General features: G+C 49.7%; 3 protein-coding genes across 4 annotated transcripts in view; 2 read left to right on the top strand and 1 right to left on the bottom strand.

The window, feature by feature from the left end:
- The window catches only part of BCDIN3D (BCDIN3 domain containing RNA methyltransferase), a 147,314-nt gene that overhangs the window by 19,360 nt on the left and 103,540 nt on the right, over window positions 1-24,414 (bottom strand). The gene's annotated exons all lie outside the window — the stretch shown is intronic.
- LOC139788947 (keratin, type II cytoskeletal 5-like) lies at window positions 168-6,445 on the top strand. Its single transcript, XM_071729338.1, has 9 exons — window positions 168-927; window positions 1,703-1,923; window positions 2,475-2,535; window positions 2,985-3,080; window positions 3,196-3,360; window positions 3,484-3,609; window positions 3,944-4,164; window positions 4,284-4,318; window positions 4,537-6,445. Exons 1-9 carry the CDS (start codon window positions 292-294, stop codon window positions 4,941-4,943), a joined length of 1,968 nt encoding a protein of 655 aa, XP_071585439.1. The 5' UTR covers window positions 168-291; the 3' UTR covers window positions 4,944-6,445.
- Window positions 10,004-16,979, top strand: LOC139788952 (keratin, type II cytoskeletal 5-like). The gene is made up of 9 exons (XM_071729343.1): window positions 10,004-10,723; window positions 11,314-11,528; window positions 13,171-13,231; window positions 13,668-13,763; window positions 14,040-14,204; window positions 14,683-14,808; window positions 15,271-15,491; window positions 15,870-15,904; window positions 16,000-16,979. The coding sequence occupies exons 1-9, from the start codon at window positions 10,139-10,141 to the stop codon at window positions 16,302-16,304; spliced, it is 1,809 nt and encodes a 602-aa protein (XP_071585444.1). The 5' UTR covers window positions 10,004-10,138; the 3' UTR covers window positions 16,305-16,979.

The raw sequence follows: 24,414 nt of genomic DNA, 5'->3' as shown, positions 1-24,414 counted from the left end.
TGCAGTGAGGCTGAGCCCTCTCTGCCAAAAAAACAGGGAGTTAGATAACTCTTCTAGCTGAGCAGCTCTGTGCTGGCTCCAATAGGTGTGTTGGAGCCCAATCAATGTTTAACAAGTTTCAGTCTGACAGCTGGCTGCCTGGCACGTCAAAACCATGAAGGCACTAAATTGATCACTGGACTTCCATGCAACCAAGCCCAGATCCCCAGGGGGATAAAAAGGGGCATCCCATGCTCCCTCCCATCAGAGAGCTGCACTCTGCCTGCTGCTTCTCCCCCCGGTGCTGCTGCAATGAACCGCCAGACCTACAGCATGAGAGCAGGAGGGGGAGGCAGATCCTACAGCGCTGCCTCAGCTATTATTCCAAGTGGCAACAGGGCTGGATTTAGTTCAGTGTCCGTGGCACGAGCTGGAGGAGGTGGAGGTGGTTTTGGAAGGCTCATCGGAGGAGGTGGTGGCAGCGGTGCTGGTTTTGGCAGCAGGAGCCTCTATAACCTTGGTGGTAGCAAGAGGATTTCCATTGGTGTTGGGAGCAGCTTCCGAACTGCTTTTGGGAGTGGAGCTTGTGGTGGCTCTGGGCTGGGAGGTGGTGGTGGTGGTGGTGGTCTTGGACTTGGTCTTGGTGGTGGATATGGCTTTGGTGGAGGTGCTGGGGGCTTTGGTGGTGGAGCAGGGGGTGGTGGAGGGTTTGGTTTTAGTGGAGCAGGGGGACTGGGAGGATTCAGTGGAGGGCTGGGTGGTGGCAGAAGCCAAGGGGGGTTTGGTGTTGGACCAACTGGAATCGGTACAATCCAAGAAGTGACCGTAAACCAGAGCCTCCTGGCACCCCTGAACCTGGAGATAGATCCAAACATCCACCAGGTGCGGAAGGATGAGAAGGAGCAAATCAAGACCCTCAACAACAAGTTTGCTTCTTTCATTGACAAGGTGAGAATCCATCAAGTGCTGTGTAACTGTGATGGAGAGGGAGTCTGGGAGCTACCAAAAAAAACCCCAAAAAACCCCCAAAAACCAAAGAACTTTATAGACCCATGGTCTGTTGTGTATTTCCTATCTGCATCTCTTCATTAATCAAATCACAACATTCTTCTAAACAGCTATAAGGCAGAAAACTAGACTAGGGACTCCTGATAAGAGGCTTAGACCCAGGTTCTGTGCCTGAGAAATAAGAGATATCAGCTCAAATGGGCTCAGACAGTTTCAGGTGCTTAACCCATCAGATCCAGCTGCTTAACCCCTCTCTCTCAAGCAGACATCTTGGTCCTTGTTGCTTTACTGCCTGCAAATTAAAGCCCTTTTATATTGACTCAAGTCCTTCCTTGGCTTTTACTTGAGTGAATATGTAGTACATAGAGGTCTTTTCACCTGCAGTACTCTGACCTTAGCTTCCAGGAAGGAGGCTAAATGTCTGACAGAAGGAAAGCAAAACCAAAAGATGTTAAAGAAAGTAAGAGAGGAAAGGGCTGAACCCACATTTTCTAATGACTGCTCTCTGGCTTGCTGGATTAAATTGGAAAACTGTCCCCAGAGGGCAGGTTTGTGTAGCTGACATAGCCCTGGATAATCTGGAGAACATTTCCAGCTGGATCTAAAACTCTTGGCTTGGGATTTCCTTGGTTTGTGCCGTGTGTTGGTCACAGTTATTGATCACTGGCCATCAGCACGTTCACAGGTACCTTCTGATAACCCTCTTTGGCTTCAGGTTCGTTTCCTGGAGCAGCAGAACAAGGTGCTCGAGACCAAATGGGCCCTCCTGCAGGAGCAGGGGCAAAAGAACAACTCGGGCAAGAACAACCTGGACCCACTCTTTGAGGCTTACATCAACAACCTGAAAAGGCAGCTGGCCAACCTGCTCAACGAGAGAGGACGCATGGACGGGGAGCTGAAGAACATGCAAGACCTCGTCGAGGATTTCAAGAACAAGTGAGTGCCTGTGAGCAGCACATCCAGGGGGACAGGATGCACGTGGTGCATCTGAGCATTAGGCAGTAGGATTAATCACACTTCTGTTGAGCTTTCTCAAAGCCAAACGCTAGCCTGAAATATTCATCAGACTTTCGACAGGAAAGGGGAAAAAAGTACCTGCAGTCTGTGCTCTAATCTGTACTAATTCCCCTCTAATTTACCATTCCTATGGGGGTCTTCCCCTTGCAGAACCCCTGTCTTCCTCGACAGCACCAGAGAAAATGTCCACCAGCATTTTTCCAATCAGAAAACACAAGATTTATCCAGGACACAACAACTTGTGATGAAGCTGGCAAAGGAAAATCACCTAAACCAACTTTAGTCTCCTTGTTCCATCTGCATAATGTCAAAATGTTGTTTCAACCCTTTTAGAAATGGGATTCTCACAAATTGGAGCTGGGTAGTTTCCAGGAGGTTGCTTTGGAAATGCCATAACCCTCACAGATATCTTTGCAGTGCAACCTGCACAGCTTTGCTGCTCACTGAGGTCTCTCCCTTCCTCCCTGCAGATACGAAGATGAAATCAACCGGCGCACAGCAGCAGAGAATGATTTTGTGGTGCTGAAGAAGGTGAGTGGGACAGGAGCTGTTACAGCTATTGAGCTAACCATAACCACTGCCCAGGCTGGAGGAGCCCTAAGGGATGGGAGGTCTCATGGAGCTCCATCCTCATCCTTCAAAAGTTGTCATTGTGGTTTTGGGGGAAAGGAATCAGGGGCTTAGAGGATGGAAGTGAATTCTTGTCCCAGGGCAGACACAGGTATGGCCAAAACAGACCATGTAGATGGTCAGCAGTGGCAGGAATCCCCTGGAGCCCCTTCCTTATCCATTAACAAAGCCACACCCAGCACTTCTGTTGCCCATGAGATGTCCTCTGGGTGCTCTCCCAGGGGGATGCACCAAGCACGGCTTCTGCAGCCAGGCAGCAGTGAGGATGGGGCAGCCTCGTTTCCAGGCTTGGCCAAGCTACAGAAAAGGTCCCAGGTGCTGCAGATGAACCCTTGGTTGCTCTTTTCCAGGATGTGGATGCTGCTTACATGAATAAGGTGGAGCTGGAGGCCAAGGTGGATGCCCTGACCGATGAACTCAGTTTCCTCCGAGCCCTCTACGATGCGGTACAGACCCCCAGCCCCCCGCCGGCTTCAGTCTCGTTGTCACCCCCGGGCAGTGACTGCCACCACCCCTGGCAGTGGGACAGGGGAGCACAGAATCCTCTCTGCTTCCTCACAGGAGCTGGCTCAGCTCAGCACCCAGGTGTCTGACACTGCTGTCATCCTGTCCATGGACAACAACCGGGATTTGGACCTCAGCAGCATCATCTCTGAAGTCAAAGCTCAGTACGAGGACATCGCCAACAGGAGCCGGGCCGAGGCCGAGGCGTGGTACCAAACCAAGGTGAGCACAGGCCCACGGGTGCCGTGGCTGCATTTCTGGGGAAAATGCCTCTGGGAGGCTCTTGGAGTCATGTCTTGTCCAGCTGGACATCTCAGATGGTTTACACTTCCTTCTGAACCTCAGTTTGAGGAGCTGCAGGCCACGGCTGGAAAGCACGGGGATGACCTGAGGAACACCAAGGGGGAAATCTCTGAGCTCAACAGAATGATCCAGAGGATCCGGTCAGAGATTGAGAACACAAAGAATCAGGTAGGACTGGCAAAAAGAGCCTGTGCAGCCCTGCCCTGGGGTCACTTAGCACCTCAGCCCTGTTTTGCTGATCAGGGACTTTAGCAGCCACAGAGCATGATGCACCTCATTAAGCATGTGGAGTTTCCTCCTGCAAAGGGCACCACGCTGGGCTGGGTGTTAGATCACCCTTGCCAGGCTGGCATTTCCACTCCAGCAGTGTTAGCTGTGGGTGAATAACCTCAACCACAACTTTTGTCCATTAACACCCCAGCCAGAGTGGTTTTCTTCCTTGTATGACTCTTACCCAAAAAGAAAAGTAGCATTTTTGGAGGCCCAATCCCTCCTCTTACAGTGTGCCAGCCTGCAAACGGCCATTGGAGACTCCGAGGAGCGCGGGGAGATGGCCCTGAAAGATGCCAAGGCAAAGATGATTGACCTGGAAGATGCCCTGCAGAAAGCCAAAGCTGACATGGCCCGGCAGCTCCGGGAGTACCAGGAGCTGATGAACGTCAAGCTGGCCCTGGACATCGAGATTGCAACCTACAGGAAGCTGCTGGAGGGGGAGGAGAGCAGGTGGGTGGGAAATCCCTGCAGGAATAGAAGTGATGTTAGCATTGCCCCTGCCAGCACTTGGTCCCCCTGCCTGTGCTCTTTGCTGTGCTCTAACCTCTCCTTTATCTGGTGTCCAACAGGCTGAGTGGAGAGGGACTCAACCCCATCAGCTACTGTGAGTATCATCATGCTTGTCCTGCTTTGGGCTCAAGGGGAACAGAGGCCGTGAGCACCCTGGGGAAGGGGGAGGCTTCAGAACCTTTCCCCAGCATGAGCAGCTTGCGGAGGGGATGGGAGTTGGGATCCTGTGGGTCAAGGTCCTGGTGATGAGCTTCTTGAACTGGGTGACTGCCAAAAGCAGATGTCCAACCCTCTGGCTGCTTTTTCTTACAGCTGTCATCAGCTCCAGCTCTGGCATGGCTGGGGGAGCTGGGTTAGGAGGAGGATTTGGTGGACTGAGCCTCAGTGGAGGAGGCGGTGGAAGCGGCTTCGGTCTCGGAGGAGGCGGTGGTGGAGGAAGTTATGGCTTTGGAACTGGAGGAGGACTTGGACTTGGAGGTGGTGGTGGTGGTGGTGGAGGTTATGGCTTTGGAAGTGGAGGAGGACTTGGACTTGGAGGTGGTGGTGGTGGTCTCGGAGGTGGATATGGAGGAGGCAGTGGTCTGAGCACCATCGGAGGGAATTTCAGCTCTGGAAGTGCAAAAGGCATCAACCCAGGTGTCAAAATTGTCTCCAAAACCTCCTCCAGCAAAAAGAGCATAAAAAGCCAAAGCCTGAAGAATGCTACACAGCCCGAGTAAAACCAACACCCTACCCTCCCCAGAACCATCACCCCCACACTGCTCCTGTATCCTGCCCACCACCATCCTTCCACCCTCCTCTCTCCCTGCTCCTCACATTTGGATCACAGCTCAAGAAAAGCAGCAGAGCACATGTTAACCAGCTCTCTTAAAGTACCTGAAACAGGATTAAAAGAAAAACAGGGGCCTCAATGATTTTCTGCATGGGGAATTGTTTTTGTTTGTCTGCTTTTAATGAGGCTGAGCAGCTTGTTTGTAATTGTGGCTAGCTGACAGCCATCAAGACAGATCAAACAGCAGTGAAGATGCAATAACTTGGGGCTTTAGCTCAGTTCTGACCCACAGAAGCCCAGGGATGGGCAGGCAACTTAGCTTCAGTTCACCTTGTTTTGCCTTCACTGCTGGGAGGAATCAAACAAGTTAAGAAAATCAACTCTGTCAGAGATGTGGGTTATTTTTCTGCTATGTAGAAATACCCCAGGAGGCTGCTGACAGATCCCAGGCCGTGCTTTGCAAATATCCCTTTTAGAACATCCCTAATTCTGGGAGCACAGAGCCCATCAGGAGTCATTTCTGAGTCACTCGAGCATGATGGAAAATCCCCTTTTCCCCCATTCACAGCCAAGCTTTGAAGAACATTTGTGTTCCAGATGTGCTGAGCACTGCAGCTGTTTGGTCAGGTTCAGAGCAGGATGTTGGGAGCATCTGAGATACCTGAAAATACCACCCACAGGCATGGCAGTTCAGCTTGCAGTGAGTTTATCTAAGAAGCCAAAACTCCTCTCCCATTCCTGCCCTTTCCCTTCTCCAATGAAAATTTATCCAGAGCAGCACCTCACAGATCATCTCGGGGGTGCATTTTGTCAGAAGAGGCATCAGGGACTGGCCCAAAGCATATGGAAAAGGGCTTGTTTTCTAAATGGTAGGATTTTAAAACATTCTAAACAATAACTAAGCAGATTGGTCTTCAAAATGAAGATCAGAGGTTGCAGTTGGGATGAGCTCCTGTCCTGTCTCATCCTAGGTTTGGTTGGAATAGCTCAAGAAATGTCAAAATCAACCAACAGCCCAAGTCCCACTGACTTTCCCCAGGGTCTTGGTAGCAGCAGTTGAGGTGAAAATCTGAGACAGGGAAAATTACACTGAGAAAACCACCTGAAGGGCCAGGTCCACCCCACTCCTGAGGGGACTCCAGAGTCTCCACTATGGGAAGGTTTCTCTGGAAAACTGGGAAGCAAAGCCAGGTTCCAGCCAGACACAGGGGAAATGAGGCATTCAGGAGCAGGAGCCTGAGGACCCACCCGTGCCCAAACCCTACTTTTCCCTTTTTGAAATTTATCCCTCTAAATTTGCCCCCTTAGCCTTCCCTTGTGGCCTCTTTTGAGGTGAAAGTATGATTAAGAAAGAAAATTGCAGCTTTTCATACTTCATTGAGAATGATGTTCTGTTTTCCTTCCTCTCTCTTTTTTTCAACGTGTCCAATAAAACTGGATTGGAATTAATTTATTCCTAAATCTTATTCTAAAACAGAACCAGTAGCATGGAATATTCCCAACTCTCAGATGGAGGGGGCTTTTGCTTTAATTTTGGGGAGAAGCTTCAAAGTTCTGATAAAATGACAATGAAAAGCTTGAAATCAGTTGTCCCAAAAAATCGAACAGTTGGAAAAAAGAGGAGGAGGAGGGTGGGATTTTATCAGTTAAGTGATGAAAACATTACTCATCTTTCATTTCTTAACATAGTTGGGGTAAACCAAAAGCCTTTCTTCCATGGGAGAGCACTGCCCATCCCTGCAAGCTTGGCAAAATAGCCCAAACCAGTATTTAATTTTTGCTTTCTTAAAAAGACAGAGCAAAACCGAGCATGAAGAGGGCTCTGGAGGAGGAGTTTATCAGGATGATCTAAATTGAGGAAGGGTTTCAGTGAGCTGGAGCAGAGCAAGCCACCAACTGGTGTGGGTATTTTGGTCAGTTGTCTGTGCAAAAAGGAGAAGAAAAAAGAAAAAAAAAACCAAAGGAAAAAAAAAACAAACAAAGAAAAACAAAAAAACAAACCATAAAAACCGGGAGGGGAGGAGGGGAAGCCCAGCCCTCAGACAAACACTCACACCTTATTGCATTTCAAAGAGGCAGACGCTTTGCTCTTCCCTGACCTCTCAACATTCCAGCTTTATACAACCCAGTGTAGTGGGGAAGAGCAAGTCCACACCAGCCCAGCAGGTTTCCAGCTTGGGTGAAACCTCACTGAAACCCAAATGCACCAAGGCACAGGAGCATCCCATCTCCCTTGGCCCAGAAAATCAAAGGAGCTGCAGTAAGAAAGAGCAAAGTCTGGGGACAAACCCCATCTCCTCGGTTGCTGTTGCTGCAGTGGAGGTTGCAGAGAGAAAGGCCAAAAATTAATGAAGGTTACAAAAAAATCCTGAGTCACCTGGATTTCTGCACTCATCTGTGCGAGTGCTGAATGGCACAGCAGAGGTGTGAGGAATTCATATGGCTAATGACAACCTCACCTTAGCTAACCTGCAAAGGTCTGAGTGTCCCCCTTCCAGCCTGCACTGAAAACCAAGAAGAATTAGGAGGAAATTTTCACTATGGGGGTGCTGAGCCCCTGGTTGCCCAGGTTGCCCAAGGAAGCTGTGGCTGCCCCATCCCTGGAGGTGTTGAAGGGGTTGGATGGGGCTTGGAGCCCCCTGGGCTGGTGGGAGATGTCCCTGGGCATGGGGGTGTTGGAACTGGATGAGCTTTAAGGTCCCTTGAACCCAAACCAGTCTTGGGTTCTGTGAATAGCAGAGTCCAAAAGCTGTCAGGCAAAACATCTCAGCTGCCCCTGCTCCTCCTGCCTCTGCTCTGGACCCTCCAGACCTCCCAAACCCATCCCCTCCCTGCCAGCATCCTCCCCCCCTGAGCAGGACAGGGCACACAAGTGACAGGGACCAAGCAGGGAAACCCTGAATGACAGGAAACCCAGCAAGGAGCCAAGAGAGGTTGTGAGATTTTCCTTTCTTTTAGTGCCTAAACAATCGTTGGGTTTACTCTTCCAAATCCTTTGGAATATTCCACTTAATTACCGTTGTCTGCTTTCCTAGAAGAGCTGGGGAGGTAATGACTGCCTTAAAGATGAATCCTTTCTCTTTTCTTTGATGAAAGCATTTGCAGGCTGAGCTCTGGTTCCCAGGTGTGACTTTGCATAGCGCTTTGGGAAGGCAAAGCCAGGCTCCCTGCCTGCCACAGGATCCAGGGATTCACAGCTTAGGAAAGCAAATCCTCACACATCTGCCCTGGTTGTGAGACAATTTATTGATTTTCAGGATCAGCAGAGCCCCGCTGCTCCTGCTGGGATCACTTCTGATCCGGCATTGTCATCGAGGCTTCCTGCCGCGGTTCAGCTGGTGACATCGGGGTTGGTCCCTCCAGGAGGTGGGAGAAGATGGAGCACAGTTTTCCCGGTGAAATTCCAGGTTTCCTGCAGCCAGGAGCTTGCCACATCTCCACTCCCGAGGTGAGAGCACCCCCTTGCTACCGCCCGGCTGGCTGAGGGTGCTCCCAAAAACCCCAACCAAGGATCAGCTCCAATCGACGCCCCAAGGTTGGGGGGTGACTCACGGCTGTTGGCAAGAGGCAGCGAGAGGGATTCTTGCAGGAGAGGAGGAGAGTTTCGAGTGCTGGAGTGTTCTGATTGCAATGAGAAAGAAAAAAACAAAAAAAGAAAAAAAAAAAAGAAAAGAAAAACAAACAAACAAAAAACCCCCCACCATCAACAAAAAAACCCCACCACAACAACGAGAAAAAAAAAATAAAATAAAAAACCAAACAAACAGACCCAAAACCAAACACCCAACCCCTTCTACAGGGTTTCTTTCAATTTCCCAGACAGAGAAAACAGCAGTTGGAAGCACATCAACAGAAACAAGCTCGGAGATGCAGCACATGCCCCTGAGCCTCTCATTTGGAATTAAGCTCCCTCACTTATTGCTCATGCAGCTGATTTTGGGAAGCGTTGTGATTTAGCTGCTTTGGGGTTTTGTCTCTCTGCCTTGTGCTGTTATTTTATCTGACACACTCCTGGCTGAGGTGGCCAGGGTCTGGTTCACAGAAATATTTTGGGGGGGCTCAAGGGGTTCTCTTGTAGCCTGTGTCCAGCTCCCCATGGACACAAGAGAAGGGGTCCCTGGGGCTCCTGACTTTACACCATCCTAAAGCCCAATCCAGCCTCACGGGGGTGATTCCCAGATTGAATCCCAGAATCCCAAGAGCCCAAGATGAAGGGGGAAAGGCAAGTTTAGAAACATCTTCCTCAGGGGCTGAAGGATCTCAGCTGATTGAAGGAGGAGGTGGGAGAGAGATGGAAAGAAAGGGAGTGAATTCCCTTCCACAGAACATCTTGGAGAGACAGAAATGATGTGGAAACTGCTGGTTAAATATGGGGGGTGGTGGAAAAAAAAAGTGACAAAAAAAACCTCACTTCACAGGGAGCATTTGAACCCTGAGCTTACCAAGGAGATTCAAAAAAAGAGCAATCATTTCAGGCATCTTTTTAATGAGATATTTTATAAGTCTCATAATACCGTTTAATGTAATAACTTGAAGTTATTTTGGAAAAAGGAATTACTCACTGCCTCTGGAAGCCATGCTACCTAATTTCTCAATTTCCCCCGCAACGAGGGGAGACGACTTTTTGCTCAGGTCCCAGTGTGTTAAACCCCAAACTTCACCTTGCAGAAGCTTCAGCACAAGGAACATTACTCAACTCAGCGAGCCCTTGGCTCACCTGAGGAAAACTGTCTCCCAGGGTCTGGGGAGGATCGTGTTGCATCCTGCTCCTGAGCGCAGACCTCAGCAGAGTTGTCCCATTCAATTCTAATTTCATGAGTCAGAGCAGCAGGGTTTGGAGGGGGGGGGGGAGCTCCCTCACTCCGTTACTTTCTTGCCTGCAAACAATGCATTTTTCCGTGCCTTGCTGGAGCTGAGGTGTGTTTGACAAGGCAAGTTGCTGCAAGGCACGTCAAGTTCTGAATTCCCGTGCCAAGTTTTCCAAGCAGATAAAAGAGGAGGCTCCCGAGCGCTCCCATCACAGGGGTTTCTGTCTCCGTTGCCCTCTGCTCTTTTCCTGCTGCACAGCTTTTATTCACCAGCCTTTTTTTTTTTTTTCTTCCCCTTCTCTTGCTCTTTGCATTTCTAACTGAACAAACCACCATGAGTCGGATCTCTTTCAGATCATCTACTGGAGGAGGCATGAGGGGCTTTAGCTCAGGCTCTGCTATTGTAGGAGGTGGCAGTGGTTCCAGGAGCAGTTTTAGCTCCGTCTCTGTCTCCAGAGTTGGAGGAGGAAGAGCCGGAGGTGGAGGAGGCTTCGGAGCTGGTGGTGGCTTTGGCAGCAGAAGTCTCTATAACCTGGGTGGAAGCAAAAGAATTTCCTACAGCTCGGTTGGTGGAGGTCTCCGGAGTGGAGCTGGTGGTGGCTACAGCTTTGGTGGAGGAGCTGGCTTTGGTCTTGGCTATGGTGGTGGAGCAGGCGCTGGTTTTGGCTTAGGAGGAGCTGGTGGTGGTGGCGGCTACGGGCTAGGCAGTGGATTTGGGATGGGAGGTCCTGGATTTGGTGGTCGAGGTGGCCCAGGGTTTCCCATTTGCCCACCTGGTGGCATCCATGAAGTGACCATCAACCAGAGCCTCCTGGCACCGCTCAAGCTGGACATCGACCCAGAAATCCAGAAGGTGCGAACACAGGAGAGGGAGCAGATCAAGACCCTCAACAACAAATTCGCCTCCTTCATTGACAAGGTGAGAGTTGGGTCCCAAACATCAAGTCGTGCATTGTCTTGGGAAAGAACAACAGGAAGAAACTTTGGATTTTGGGGCTTGCCTAAACCAATCCCAGCCGACGAGCAGCGTAGGCTTGGCTGAAAACTAAGAACTGCCTTGTGTTGCCTCTTTGCAAGGATGAGTTTTTCAGTGCCTATTTTATTGAAAAAATAAATCCCTATTCTCCCAGTATAAAACATCATGGGGGACAGATGGAGCTTCTACTGGTTGTAAAATGGCAAAACTCTACACAACTCAATGAGATAACACCAACTTAATCCAGCCAGGGGGGATGAGTGGGTGGAAAAGCACATAAAACTGCAAACACAAGTGTTTGGCCTGCTTAATAGCTCTTGAAAAATCTCTCTAAAAACCTTGGCTGCTTTTGGTACTTTTGAGAATTTGGTGCCTTAAATTAGGAAGACCCTGCTAATTTTCTTTCAATAGTCCCGGTGTCTCTTGACCTTTTCTTTCCGTGTTGAATGATTCCTGCTTGTCCTGGCAGTGAGGTTTTTTGCACGTTGTTTTGCACCTGGGTTCAGCACCTCTCTGGTTTCCTTTCTCCCCAGGTGCGCTTTTTGGAGCAGCAAAACAAAGTGCTGGAGACCAAGTGGAGCCTCCTCCAAGAGCAAGGTCACACAGTCACCAGGAAGTCCCTTGACCCCCTTTTTGAAGCCTACGTCAACAACCTCAGGAGACAGCTGGACAGCCTGATGGGAGAGAGGGGAAGGTTGGACTCTGAGCTGAGGAACATGCAGGACATGGTGGAAGACTTCAAGAACAAGTAAGAAATTGTGCTCTGTAACACAGACAGGAAAATCAGGGCAGGTGGTTCGTGCTCACTGGTGAACACCTGTGTGTTCCTCTTCCAGTTTGCAAAACGAACACATAAAAGCAAAGCTTGATCTCAGAATCACCTCTGGTCATGTCAGGTTTCTTTTACGTGCTGGATCAGCACTTAGCACAGAATCCAGGCACCTGTGGGAAGCTGCTCGGGTGTAGCGGAGGTCATGGTCTGATCCCTTCCAAAAAGAACACCTGGACATGGAAAAATGCATAACTCATGGGTACAAGGGACATGAAAAAAAATTAATGAAACATAACCATGAGTTACCAGATCCCAAATCCCCCATTTCTCTTTTTTGCAAAGGAAATCCCAACCTTTCCAGACAGCCCCCGGGTGACCTGGATGCGCTCGGCCTCGCTCAGCCCCACCCTTGTCAAAGAAAACGATTTCCCTGGGGAAGCAATTAATGGCACCCTGAGATAAAGTGTCCAGAGGAGGTGGGATGAGTCACGTTAAGGACACACCAGTCAGCATCTGTGGACTAAAAGGGACATTTAAGTGTTTTTTTTTTTTTTTAGGCGAGGCCGTTTGGTTTTAGTTGGCTGGAGTCTGGTGAGAACAGTCTCTCCCTTATTCAACCAGATCTGGCCTAGTGAAAATTTGAGAAAAACACCCCGGAGGCCTGAAATATGTTAATATTAGATAGCTAAGCATGTGGAGAGACACATTTTTTTGGATAGGAATGGGGAGATGGCACTTAGAGCTGACGGGGCAGACTCACATAGCTTCTGGTGTGCTGTAGATGGGTGCATTTCAGGTCTTGATCTGTTTCATAGGCTTTTAAAAAATACCCATCAGGACAAAAAAGACCAATGATATTGTCTGAGTTTTGGAGCCACTGCCTGGAAAAGAGAATGTATTGTATTTCAAGTCTAGAGTTGTTTTCCAGTCCACTGGGTAATTTCCATTTCTTCCCGTGTCCGCTCATCCATCTGCAGTGATGTCTCTGCCAATATTACTTGGAGGACTGGCATGAACCTGCCCTGAAAATCCAGGTCTTTGCCTCAACAACCTCCGTGTTTTGTCTACTTTCTAGCTAAGCCCTGCCCTGATTATCTGATGAGAGGATGTTGCTCAGAGCCATAAAATCTTCCACAGAAGCAATCTGAGGCATAATGATCTGTGCTTTCACAACCACTGCTAAAGAATCACAGACTTTTTTTTTTTTTTTTAATTAAATGCTCCAGCAAACTATTGAGCCATTAGCACCATTGTAATATCAAATATCAAACTATTATGTTATTATATATTTGTAGGTATTGCAATGCAGCTTTGTTGAAAGCCTTTTGCATAACTTTGCTTTGGGCAAAGGTCACCAGGAATACCTCCTCCTGCTTCCTCCTGACCCTGGACACGGTTATGGATGAGCTTGACTTTTAGGGCAGTGATTAAAATCTATTAATTTTAGCAGGGACTACTCACACCGTGGAGTCTTGCAGGCTCTGCTCTGCTTCTGCTCTGGAGTGAGGAACATTTCTGAGAGCCACAACAAGTGGGACTGCAATGGTCTCATCTCTTCTTCCCACGCTGTCTTTCTCTTCATTTCCACTCAAATCCTTGCACTCTTTTCTCCTGCCAGATATGAAGATGAGATCAACCGGCGCACCGGTGCAGAGAATGAGTTTGTGGTCCTGAAGAAGGTGAGTGAACTGGGAATTAGAGGATGGGCAATGAAATTAACTTGGCATGCACAGAGTTCAAGGAAAGCTGAGCTGGGGTCCCACAGCCCCATGGTAGGATCAGGCTCTGATGCTGGCAGGTCTAGGAGTAAATATGGGCTGGGTTCTCCTAAGGCCACAAATGGACAGAACCTTCTCCCTGCTGATGGATCTGTTTTCTGAAGATTCCTCCTCTGGCTGCAGTTGCAAATCATCTCAACTCTTGTGGCTCTGCTCAACTCTGTCTTGGGTCACATCCACAAGAGTCAGAGCTTTGCCTTCTGCTCAAGAATCTGGTTCTGGCTCACAGTAAATGTCCAACATCACATTAAAGACAAAACCCACATTGATCAGAGCGGTATAAAAATAAGTCTGAAGCATAACAGACCTCGGAAGTCTTTGTTCTTCTTTTCTTTAGGATGTGGATGGTGCTTATATGAACAAGGTGGAGCTGCAGGCCAAAGCAGATGGGCTGGCAGATGAGATCAACTTCCTGCGAGCTCTCTACGAAGCGGTAAGCACTCAGCTCTCCCCATGACAGCATCTCCACAGCTCCCTGCTCTGCAGCTCTCCATGGCCCTGAGCTCTGGCCACCAAGCTCAGTGCAGCAGGAGATCAGGTGGCCACTGCCTTTTTGGAAGCATAATGCAGGAAAGAGATAGAAAAGGGTAAATTGTTAGAGACAGAGCAGCGGGAATGCAAGAGAATGGCTCAGGGGAGGGGGCTCCCCAACATCTCTGGTTTGTGTGGGTTCCACCTGACACCAGATCATTTTTCCCATCTTTTGCAGGAATTGTCCCAAATGCAGCAGCAAGTATCTGACACCTCCGTGGTCCTGTCCATGGACAACAACCGAAGCCTGGACCTCAACAGCATCATCGCAGAGGTCAAGGCGCAGTACGAGGACATCGCCAACCGGAGCCGGGCAGAGGCTGAGGCTTGGTACCAAAACAAGGTGGGTAACCAGGCTGAGAGATGGATTTTTTTGGTGTCACACTAGGGGAGGGGTGGTGGGACTAACGGAGGAAGGATCCCAGCATTACCCCAGAGGTTCATTTGTTTCTGTGCCTGTTGCCATCAGCTCTCATGTACAGATCCTGTGCTTGCCCGTGGACAGCTGCTCTTGACCACCTTTATATTCCTTGTGGTGAAACCAAGGGACAAGGTGCTCCAATGCCTTGACCCTAGGCTCACAAGGAGTCACTGGATCCAGAGCACTCCTCTTTCCCCTCCAAGGTCTTAGCAGCACAGGTTCTCCACACCATGCAATAGCTGCTGCCTTAGCAGACACTGATAACCAAGGTCAAAAGCTGTTATTCCACGGGCAGGATGCTCAGAGTTGTTGTTGCCCACTCTTACCCTACACCCAGACTTTGTGCACTCTTCCCTGAGCCCCGTGGTGCCTGACCAGCACTCTCTCCTTTCTCCATCAGTACGAGGAGCTCCAGGTCTCTGCTGGGAGGCACGGGGACGACCTCCGGAACACCAAGATAGAAATTTCAGAGATCAATCGGATGGTCCAGAGGCTGCGGAATGAGATCGAGAGCGTGAAGAAACAGGTAACAAGAGGTGTTCCTGCAGAGCAGCTGCTGCGTGGTGGAGGGCAGGGAGGAGGTGGTGGTGACCTGGCATGGAGGAAAGAAACAGCTCCTGGAATTGGAACAGGACAGGAAGGCCAAGCTTCCTCCCCTGAATTAAAGAGGACAAAGCCACCTCTTGTCTCTGCCCACCACAGAAGGGCTCTCAGTGTAAGGATGTGCTGTGACAGCTCCTATTTTGCTGGGGAAGCAACTGTGAGCTACTGAGCCACCCCTGGGAAGGTGGCTGGAAAGCAGAGAGCTGTAGATGTTGATCCTTTGCTTGGATCATGGCTGCAGCTCCCCAGTCTCCCACCCCATGGCACGTTCCCTGTGGCCCATCAGGAGCTCCCAGTGCTCTGCTGGGAGGCAGTGTCTACAATTCCAGGAGAGCAGTTTGGGGCAGCCCAAGTTAAACAGATTTCTCTTTCCCTTTTTTTCTAGTGTGCCAACCTCCAAGCAGCCATTGCCGAGGCAGAGGAACGTGGGGAAATGGCTCTCAAGGATGCCAAGGCCAAACTGTCTGAGCTGGAAGATGCTCTGCAGAAGGCTAAGGCTGACCTGGCCAGGCAGCTCCGGGAGTACCAGGAGCTGATGAACGTCAAGCTGGCCCTGGACATCGAGATTGCAACCTACAGGAAGCTGCTGGAAGGAGAGGAGAGCAGGTGAGGACAAGCACATGGACCTCTTGTGTGCTGCTCTTCAGAGCTGGGTGCATCTCAATGGGCTCAAAGAGAGAGCTCACCCCAATGGGCTAGAGCACCACGTTGGCAAAGATACAAAAGAGCATCAAGATGTGAAACGAGGGCAGAGAGGGGGTTATTTTAAATTGTGAGCTTTCTGGGAAAAGATGAGTTTCTGCAGCTCTAGGAACCTGATGCAAGAAAAATGAGCGGTATCACTTTCACCTGCCATGCAGACCCCACCAGGTGACAGGCCCTTAGTGGAGGCCACAAAAGCCTGATTAGATGATCCCAGTGATTACTGTCATGTCCTCCCTGTGCTTTGCCATTATTGCTTATCATATTTCCCTTTCCCAACAGACTCGCTGGAGAGGGAGTCGGAGCTGTCAGCGTCTGTAAGTATCACCCCCCTTTCACACCCCTTGTGCTGAACCCCCCCCCACCCCGGGGTGCTGGCAGGACCCTAAGGTGGGTTTTCCATCTCCTGCAGCCGTGGTCAGCAGCTCCAGCGGGATGGGCTACGGAGGCAGCAGCCTGGGCATGGGCGGAGGTCTGGGCGGGGGTCTCTGCATGGGAGGAGGCGGCGGCGGCGGCGGCAGCGGCGGTTACAGCATCGGCAGCGGCTTCGGCGGAGGGAGCGGAGGGTTCGGGGGGAGCGGGGGGTTTGGTGGGGGGCTGAGCTATGGTGGAGGCAGCACCTTCAGCTCCGGCAGCAGCCGAGGCATCAGCTCCAGCACGGGAGGCAGCGTGAGGATCGTTTCCAAGACCACCACTAGCAAAAAGTGCATCAGATAAGGATGGAGAGAGCAACAGGGGCCGCCCGGATGCCTGGGTGACGCCGGGTTCCCCGCCTTCCAAAAAGCAAGAGCTGCCCTACGAAATCAACGGTGTAAATAGCTGTGCTAGACCCTCTCCTTCCTCCGTCCTCCAGCTCTGGGGAAGCGGGGGGAGACCAGGACCCTCCCGCAAGAATCTGGAGCATCTTTGGCCAAGGTTGTAACAAGTCACCAACGGGGCCTTGGAGAGCTGTGGTGGCTGCTGGTGGTGGCCCCTTTGGCACAGTCCTTGTCCTTCCCTTGCCCCTCACCTCCCAGTCACACATTTAAACCAAGTGGAAGCATTTTGCTGAACGGGGACAGCCACGCTGGGCCACGCACACACGTTTCACTAACCCTAAACCAAGGGTGACAGCCTCGTGAAACCACAGCCCCGGGTCCTCAGCAATGAGAACACCTCCAAGAGGCTCCAACAGCCTCGGCCACGTGTTACAACCTCCAGATGTTTTGTCTGCAACTCAAGATTTTTTTCAGCCCCTTCTGTTTCCTCAGGCACCTGGGGGAAAGGTTATTGCTTTCTGTGTACATGAATTGCTGCACTGATTTCTAACCCCTTGTCCTCATGGCTACAGCCTCTTCACTTCCAGGCCTTCCATATGTATGGTCCAATAAAGAGCATTTGTCATTTTTAAAATCTGCTGCTTTTTGGCTTTTCTTCTCTGCTGGTCTGGGTAGGGAGGGGTACCCCAGCTCAGAGAGGACTCCCTGTAGGCAGTTCATGAGGAAGGACCATTATTCTGAAGAAAATTCCTCAGTTTTAGGACTCAGGCTGTGGCATGGCTCTGGGACAGGCTGGGGAATGTGGAGAGAAGGGTGGGATGGATGGAGAACTGAGGCACAAGTAGGAAAACAGAGGCAAGCCAAGAGCTGGATGAATCCCACCGCTGTGGTTACGTGCAGAGATGCCCTTCCTGCTCCTCACTGCAGGAGGGAGAAAGAGCCAGGGGATGGGAAAAGGAAGGTGATTCTCTTTAGTTTGGAGAAAAGGAGACTGAGGGGTGACCTCATCAATGTTTTCAAATATGTAAGGGGTGAGTGTCAGGGAGATGGAGTTAGGCTTTTCTCAGTGGTGACCAGTGATAGGACAAGGGGTAATGGGTGTAAATTGGAGCATAGGAGGTTCAAGTTGAATATCAGAAAGAATTTTTTTACTGTAAGGGTGACAGAGCCCTGGAACAGGCTGCCCAGGGGGGTTGTGGAGTCTCCTTCACTGGAGACATTCAAAACCCACCTGGACACGTTCTTAGGGGATGTACTCTAGGGGGCCCTGCTCTGGCAGGGGGGGTTGGACTAGATGATCTTTCGAGGTCCCTTCCAACCCCTAGGATTCTATGATTCTATGATTCTATGATTCTATGATTCTATGATTCTCAAAGGTTTGGCTGGGAATTGTGAGCTGGCACACATGGGGTACAGCTCATCCTGGACATTGATTTACAGGAGGAAATCTTAGGGCAGAAGAGCCCAGCTCTGGCACCAGCACCAGAGCCAGGAGGCAGCAAGAACAGCACCAAACAGGGAGGGGAACAGAGCAGGACAGAGCTTCTGGAGGGAGGGCAGCACCAGCAAGGAGGGGACACAGGTAAAGCTCCAGGGGTCTCCAGGGACACTTTGCACATCAAGGTTTCTCCAACATGTGCAAACACTTCAGAAAACGTCGTGGCTGCTCCTGCTTCGGGGTCCCAGCTTCATTTTGAATGAATCTGAGCACCCAGGTCCCCAATTCCCATCCTGCCTGGGCAGAGATTTCAGAGCTCTGCCTGGGCAGAGGTTTTTGGCCAGGTTCCCACCCTGTTCCTGGGCTCCCTCCTGTGGCTCCACTGCCTTTCCCTGGCTCTTTCTCCCTGCCAGGCACAAATCCTGGCAGCAGTGACTGGAAGCACCATGCAAGGTGGGAACCCCTCTACAAAGGCTGGAGCTGGAGAAAGAACCAAGGATGAGGAAAGGGGCCAGGGCAGGAGAGGAGCAGATCACAACATCACAGAATGGTTTGGGAGGAACCTTTATCATGTAGTCTGATTTCTCTGTCAAGGACAGGGACATGTTCCACTAGACCAGGTTGCTCCCAGACCCATCCAGTTTGGCCTGGAACACTTCCTGGGATGGGTTAGCCACATCTTCTTGGGAAACATGGGCCAGCACCCTCCTCCCAGGGAAGAATTTCTTCATAATGTCTAACCTAAATCTCCCTTCTTCCAGTTTAAAGCCACTCCCCTTCCCTTTGTCACTCCATGCCCTTGTCAAAAGTCCCTCCTGGGCTTTCCTGTAAGCCTACTTCAGGTCCTGGAAGGATGCTATGAAACCTCCCTGGAGCCTTCCCCAGGAAGAGTCTTGGGGACTCCGGGCTGATGGTCCCAGAAGGAGACCACTTGGTGTCCCCTAACCCACTCCTCATCCCCTGCAAACTCCAGCTGGGGGTTCACCCTGGCCAGACTGAGAGGAGAGCAGAGGGGGCCATCCATGTCCACAAGGCAAAGGCTCCTTGTGCAAAGTCTTCTGGCACGCTCACCCTAGGGAAACACCTCCCAGCTCCTGAGTCAACGGGCCCAGGCAACCATCAGGGTGCACAGGGTTGGGCCAGCACCAGAAAACCCAGCCTGGTGTCTCCAGCAGGTGGGGACCCAGAGCAAGAGAAAGGCCCAGTGCTGCCCTGCAAACCCAGAGGTCCCACGGTGGGGTGGGATTCGTACCCTGGAGTCTCCAGTGCATGGGAAGGGGCAAGGGGATGAGGGGTTTGGGAAGTCAGCGCAGCCCCTCTGCACCAGGAGGTTTTGTGAAGGGGTTGGATTTCCTCCACTGAGCAGTTTGCATCAGTCTTCAAGCATCTGACCGTGTTTCTGAGGCTGTTTTAAGGTAGCAGAGTGAAGCTTGCAAAGCAGAGGCCTTGGCGTCCCTTCGGGGCTCTTGTCACTTGACTCTAATTTGTTGGTGTTTTTTTTTTTTAAAAAAAAAAAAAAAAAAAAAATCATTGGAATTGTTAGAAATAAAGGGCTTTGGGGTTGATTCTTAAAGAAGTGGACATGAGGTGTTGCTGTGCCATCAGGTCCAAACACCTGGGCCACCACCAGCATTGGAACCCCCCATGGAACGTGGTTGTGAGCTGCTGTGTACCTGGGCATCCCCACAGCCTCCATCAGTCTGCTGCCCCAGATCCATGTTGGGTCCTTCTCCTGTGGCCTGAGGATGCTACCAAGGCAAAAAAAAAAAAAACAACCCACACAGCATCTCTTGGTCTTGTTTCTGTTCCCATGGGAATTGTTTAAAGAACCCACCCTGGCAGCTCCTCTCTGAGAAAGCAGAAAACAGATGGAAAAAGTAATTTTCTAATGACCTCCTTCTGATTTGCAGGTATCTGCAAAACTCCCATATTCAAGTCAAACTTGACAAGTTATTCTAGCTGGCAACTTACACATTTTGTAAAACTGGTTTTTTTTTGTTTTTTTTTTTTTTAAACCAACATTTAATTTCAGTGTTTTCTCTGGTGATGATACTGACTCTGCAGTGCTGCAGCCCCCTCCCCTTCATATTTCCCAAATGAAACTTTGCAGCTTTTCGACTCAAAAGCAGAATTGTCATCAAAGAAAATTCTTTTGGTTTAATTTGCAAATGGTTTATACCCAGCTTGCAAATGAAATAAGGCATGAAATAGCTGCAGGGAAGGCAACACAGGATGCAGCCAAACCAGCAGCAGGACAATATTCTCAGATTTAAACGGGGCAGTAAGATCCCTTCCAATTGGGCTTTTCACAGACCTCAGCGGGGACCTCTGGGCTCACGTGCATGGTAAATAAACCATCAAATTGGTGCAGCATGACTGGATACACTGCCCAGGACACATGAAGAATCCTTGTTTATCTTACCTGCTTCTGAGAATAGCACAGTGTGGATCCAGCTTGTTTTAATAAAGAGAAATAAAACGTCACACGAGTTCTCCAGCTCTTTGCAAGGGAACTCAAAGCAGGAGCAGTGCCTGATGCAGGATGGAGCTGAGGGACATCACACCCAGGCACAGAACTGACCTGAAATAATGAGGACTTCCAGGACAATGCTTCCAGGACTTGGTTTCCTTTATCTGGAGAAGAGATGTACCCTGGGGCCATGAGGAGGGATGAGATGGGTCAATACTGCTGCAAGAGCCTTCAGTGTTGTTCCTGCTTCCCAGGAGGAGCTTGGTGGAGCTCACAGCCCCTGCAGCCCTACTCAGGGACTCAAGTGAGGCTCAGAAATCTTTACAGTGCAGTTTGGGATGTTCAGGTTCCTTCAGGTACCACCATCCCTGCACCAGTGCTGCATGCAGAACAGGATAAATGAGGTGTCAGCCCACCTCGGGTCAGAGGGGGAAACAAAACCTTCCTGCTCTGCATAAAGCAACAACAGCAATAATGAAGGTGAATTTATTCCAAAAACCTGAGCTGCATCAGTGTCTCTGTGCTAGCCCAGAAAACAATTATCTGGAGAAAGCAGGTCACACCTACACTTCAAAGCCATTCAGTAGTTCTAGCTGACTGCCTCCAGATACTGCTGGGAACAGGCTCAAAGGAGCAACACCCAGCATGGGGCAACATCTATGGGAAAAGTTCTGAGTTCATCCCAATTCATCCCTCCAGGAAATGGGATTCATGGACACTTGCTCAGGAGGTCTCCAAGGTCCCTGTCCCCGTGGCTCGGGGACACTGGGGGTCACTTGGTCATCTGCAGAAGAAGCTCAGGGTAACCAGCAGGACTTCATTAACTTGGGAAGGAATGGTAAATTATGGTCAAAATGAGTAGGGTTTGCATTTAGGTTAGCAGCCCAAATTTAACCCAAAGGCTTTAATTTAAGCAATTAACCTAAATTACAGCCTTGACTTTACTGATAATTAAACTGAGATTAGGTAGCACAGGTGAACCAACTCAAGTTACTGAGACATGCTCTTATTTTACAAATACATACACTTTTTTGCAAACAAATCACATGGAAGCACTTCTAAAAAAACAAAACAAACAAACAAAAAAAAACCCCAGGCTTGTCTGAGAAAGAGCATCCAACATCAACCAAAAGCTCATGGGGTGGATGTTGGGGGGGGAGCAGGGGTGCAGAGAGATGAAGAGGAGGTGATGAAAAGCTGTTGGAAATTTCTCCTGGCTGAGAACACAGAAAACAGCTCAAATTTCTCACTACTGGGGCAGGAGTTGCCTTTCTTGCCCTGATAGAGCCAGAGCTTTCATTCCTCATCCCCAAGGAGAGTTATTACCTCGATAGCAGCATCATGCAGGGACCAGACTCAGCCAAGACTTTACCCCAGGTTCACAGCATGGGATGAAGGGATCTCCTGCTTCTTGGCATGGGGCTGGCACCCGCTGTCACCTTCCCCTTCTGCTCAGCCTGGGGAAACAAGGAAGGGAAGGGAAGGAAAAAAGGGAAGGGAAGAAAAAAAGGGAAGGGAAGAAAAAAAGGGAAGGGAAGAAAAAAAGGGAAGGGAAGAAAAAGGCTTTGGAGCCTGATAACCCTCACAGCTGCCATGGCAGGGGGGATTCTCAGCCAGTGGGACCTGCCCAAACACAGCTCCCTTTGTCTGCTTAGGAGGAAGAACTACAGCTTGAGTGAGCTCAAGAATTATCCTCTGGTGGAGGAGGAAAAGTCTGTATCAGAGGAAGCTATCTGCACGGGAGCAGAGGTTTCATTACATGCCTGGAGCTGCAGGGTGCATGGGAGACACTCCCCCAGGAGCTACCTGGAAACCCTCTGTTTCATCAACAGAGCAGGGTGGGGGCCCCCCTGCCATCACCCCATACCCCAAAACCTGTAGCTACAGCTTCTCATGCTCCCAGTTCTGCCTTTTGTAATTACCTCTCAAATTCTTTCCAGATGAGTGACAACCGCATCACCTCCACCCTAGTGCAAACGTGAAATGGAAAGAAATTAATTTCTTTTTATTTGGTTGGAGGAGCTGTATTATTACTATTATTAACAATGGACTCCAACGCAGTTGATGTATTCTTTAGCCAAAAAAGACCAGTTTCATATGTAAAAGGAGCCTGAGGGGTAAAAGGAAAACACTGACGCATCCCACTGTTAGCAACCATGGGTGGGTTTCATCCTGGCCAACTCCACACACCCTGAGTCGGTCATCTGGTCTATCCAGGGAGGGTTGGAGAAGGTGGAAAGCCATCTTCAGGGGCCTCTCCATCTATTTCCCTTAGGACTGGAGGATCTGCCCTTTGGTCATCTCCACTGCCTCCACAAGAAGACAGAAAAGCTTTCAAACAGTCAGAGCTACAAGAGATGGATGGGACCCCAGGCAGCAGTTCCCAAGGGAGCCACAGGCATTTCAGAAGGCTGGCAACTTGTATTTACATTTGAATATCTTGCTGTTTGGTGCCTGAATCTCATGAATCAAACACTCTGTGTTGGAGAAGTCCATCTCCTGGGTGGAAGTTGTGACATCTGTCAGCTGGTGGGCACAACCCTAGGGCTGATCACAGCATCCACCTTGGGATGCTTGCAATCCACTTGCTTCTGGTTCCCCTGGGTGCCAGTGTGTGGACAGACAGACCCAATGAGACAGCCCTGCCAGGCAAAAACTGCAGGATTAAGCCTTTCCTTACACAATAGGAGCTCAGCCTTGTAAAAGACACTAAGTAATCAACTAATAATTGCTCTGAATTCCTCCCCTGCGTTTAAAAACTCAGATGCGATGCATCCGACTGCAAGCAGCTGGAGGAAGAAGGGGACACAAAGAACTTCTTGGAGCCTGGGTGCCTGGCAAGACAGAGGCAGATGAAGCACAACATCCCTCAATATTACATTAAATATTACATTATTCCTCTCCTGCTGCCTACAGCTGCTCAGAGTCACAGACAGCCAGAGGAAGCTGTTAAGGGGGATGCATTTGTAAATTCACTCTCTTGTATAAATAAATGATAAATAAATGATCATCTTCTCCTCGCCAACCCGAAACCAAATGAGGGCCAGAAGCATCCCTCAAGATGGATTTCCTCCCCCTATTTTTCTATTTGATTTGTTACTCAAACTGCCTGCAATGCTAAATGCAAAGCAAAGGGTTGCAGAGGCAGCTGCAGCTGAGAGAGCAAAGCTCCAGGATGTCTCCCTGAGTGCAGATCTGAGCAGGGGGAACCCTGCAGAGCACCTTCCTAGTGGATTCAAGCAGGCAGGATGAGAGTTTCAGGTGTACAGGGCTGGAAGAGCTGATTAAATCATTGGGAAACAATGTTGTGTTTATAAATGCTGAGTTGGGAACAGCCCTGGAGCACTCAATTTCCATAGAGCCACTGGATTCTAAGCAGTTCCAGGTTTTGTTTTTTTTTTTTTTTTTTTTTTTTTTGGTTTTTTTTTTTTTGGTTTGGTTTGGTTTGGTTTGGTTTTTTGGTTTTTTGGTTTTTTGGTTTTTTGGTTTTTTTTTGTTTTTATTTTGTTTGTTTGTTTATTTGTTTCCCTCCTTAAATACCAAAGTCTTCTGATGTTGTGCTGAGGTACTGGCACAGCTCCTTACGTTACAACTCAATGGCACCTGTCAAAATCCCCACACACGAACCAAAGACCTCATCAAAACATTTTTATTCCTTCATTTTATTTATTTATTTATTTATTTATTTTTTTAGTGAGAGAAGAAGTCTGCAGAAGCAGGATTTTCAAAAGAGATCAGCTCAAGGTTCTGAGCCAACACCATTGTGTTGGGATGGAAGCAAAACTATTTCTGCAGATATATTGGGGAGCAGAGGGGATTATGCAGCACCTGCCACAAAACCCCAGGACAAACCAATTTATTGCCAGGTTTGCTGCACAGCACTGCTCTGCCCAACACAGACCCTGTCTGAACCATCAGGGACTTTTCTAAACCTGGCTGGTGAACACAACAGGAGCAAAAGCAATCCTGAGGGATGAAGTTTTCACAGGAGAGAGGTGTCGAATGACAGGCGTTCTGAACGGTGTTTTCCTCCCTGTGCCCAGGGTGACTCACTGCCATTTTTAAGGGCTTTGATATGGCAAAGAGTCTGGCTGGCTACAAAGACAGGAGAAGGAGACAGTTATTCCCAAACAATGCCCCTGTTGCTCAGAACCTGGCTAT

The sequence above is a fragment of the Heliangelus exortis genome, chromosome 31 (genome assembly GCF_036169615.1).
Source record: "Heliangelus exortis chromosome 31, bHelExo1.hap1, whole genome shotgun sequence".
In the NCBI taxonomy this organism is placed as follows: Eukaryota; Metazoa; Chordata; class Aves; order Apodiformes; family Trochilidae; genus Heliangelus; species Heliangelus exortis.
The sequence above is the reverse complement of the archived record's forward strand: the minus strand, read 5'-3'. Positions and strand labels throughout refer to the sequence as shown.

What these genes read in the sequence shown, in the direction of transcription:
- LOC139788947 (XM_071729338.1), top strand. Translation starts at nt 292, where the DNA reads ATGAACCGCCAGACCTACAGCATGAGAGCAGGAGGGGGAGGCAGATCC. An exon ending in TTGCTTCTTTCATTGACAAG is followed by an intron (nt 928 to 1,702) that starts GTGAGAATCCAT and finishes CTTTGGCTTCAG; the next exon opens with GTTCGTTTCCTGGAGCAGCA. An exon ending in TCCGAGCCCTCTACGATGCG is followed by an intron (nt 3,081 to 3,195) that starts GTACAGACCCCC and finishes GCTTCCTCACAG; the next exon opens with GAGCTGGCTCAGCTCAGCAC.
- LOC139788952 (XM_071729343.1), top strand. Translation starts at nt 10,139, where the DNA reads ATGAGTCGGATCTCTTTCAGATCATCTACTGGAGGAGGCATGAGGGGC. An exon ending in GTGGAAGACTTCAAGAACAA is followed by an intron (nt 11,529 to 13,170) that starts GTAAGAAATTGT and finishes TTCTCCTGCCAG; the next exon opens with ATATGAAGATGAGATCAACC. An exon ending in TCGAGAGCGTGAAGAAACAG is followed by an intron (nt 14,809 to 15,270) that starts GTAACAAGAGGT and finishes CTTTTTTTCTAG; the next exon opens with TGTGCCAACCTCCAAGCAGC.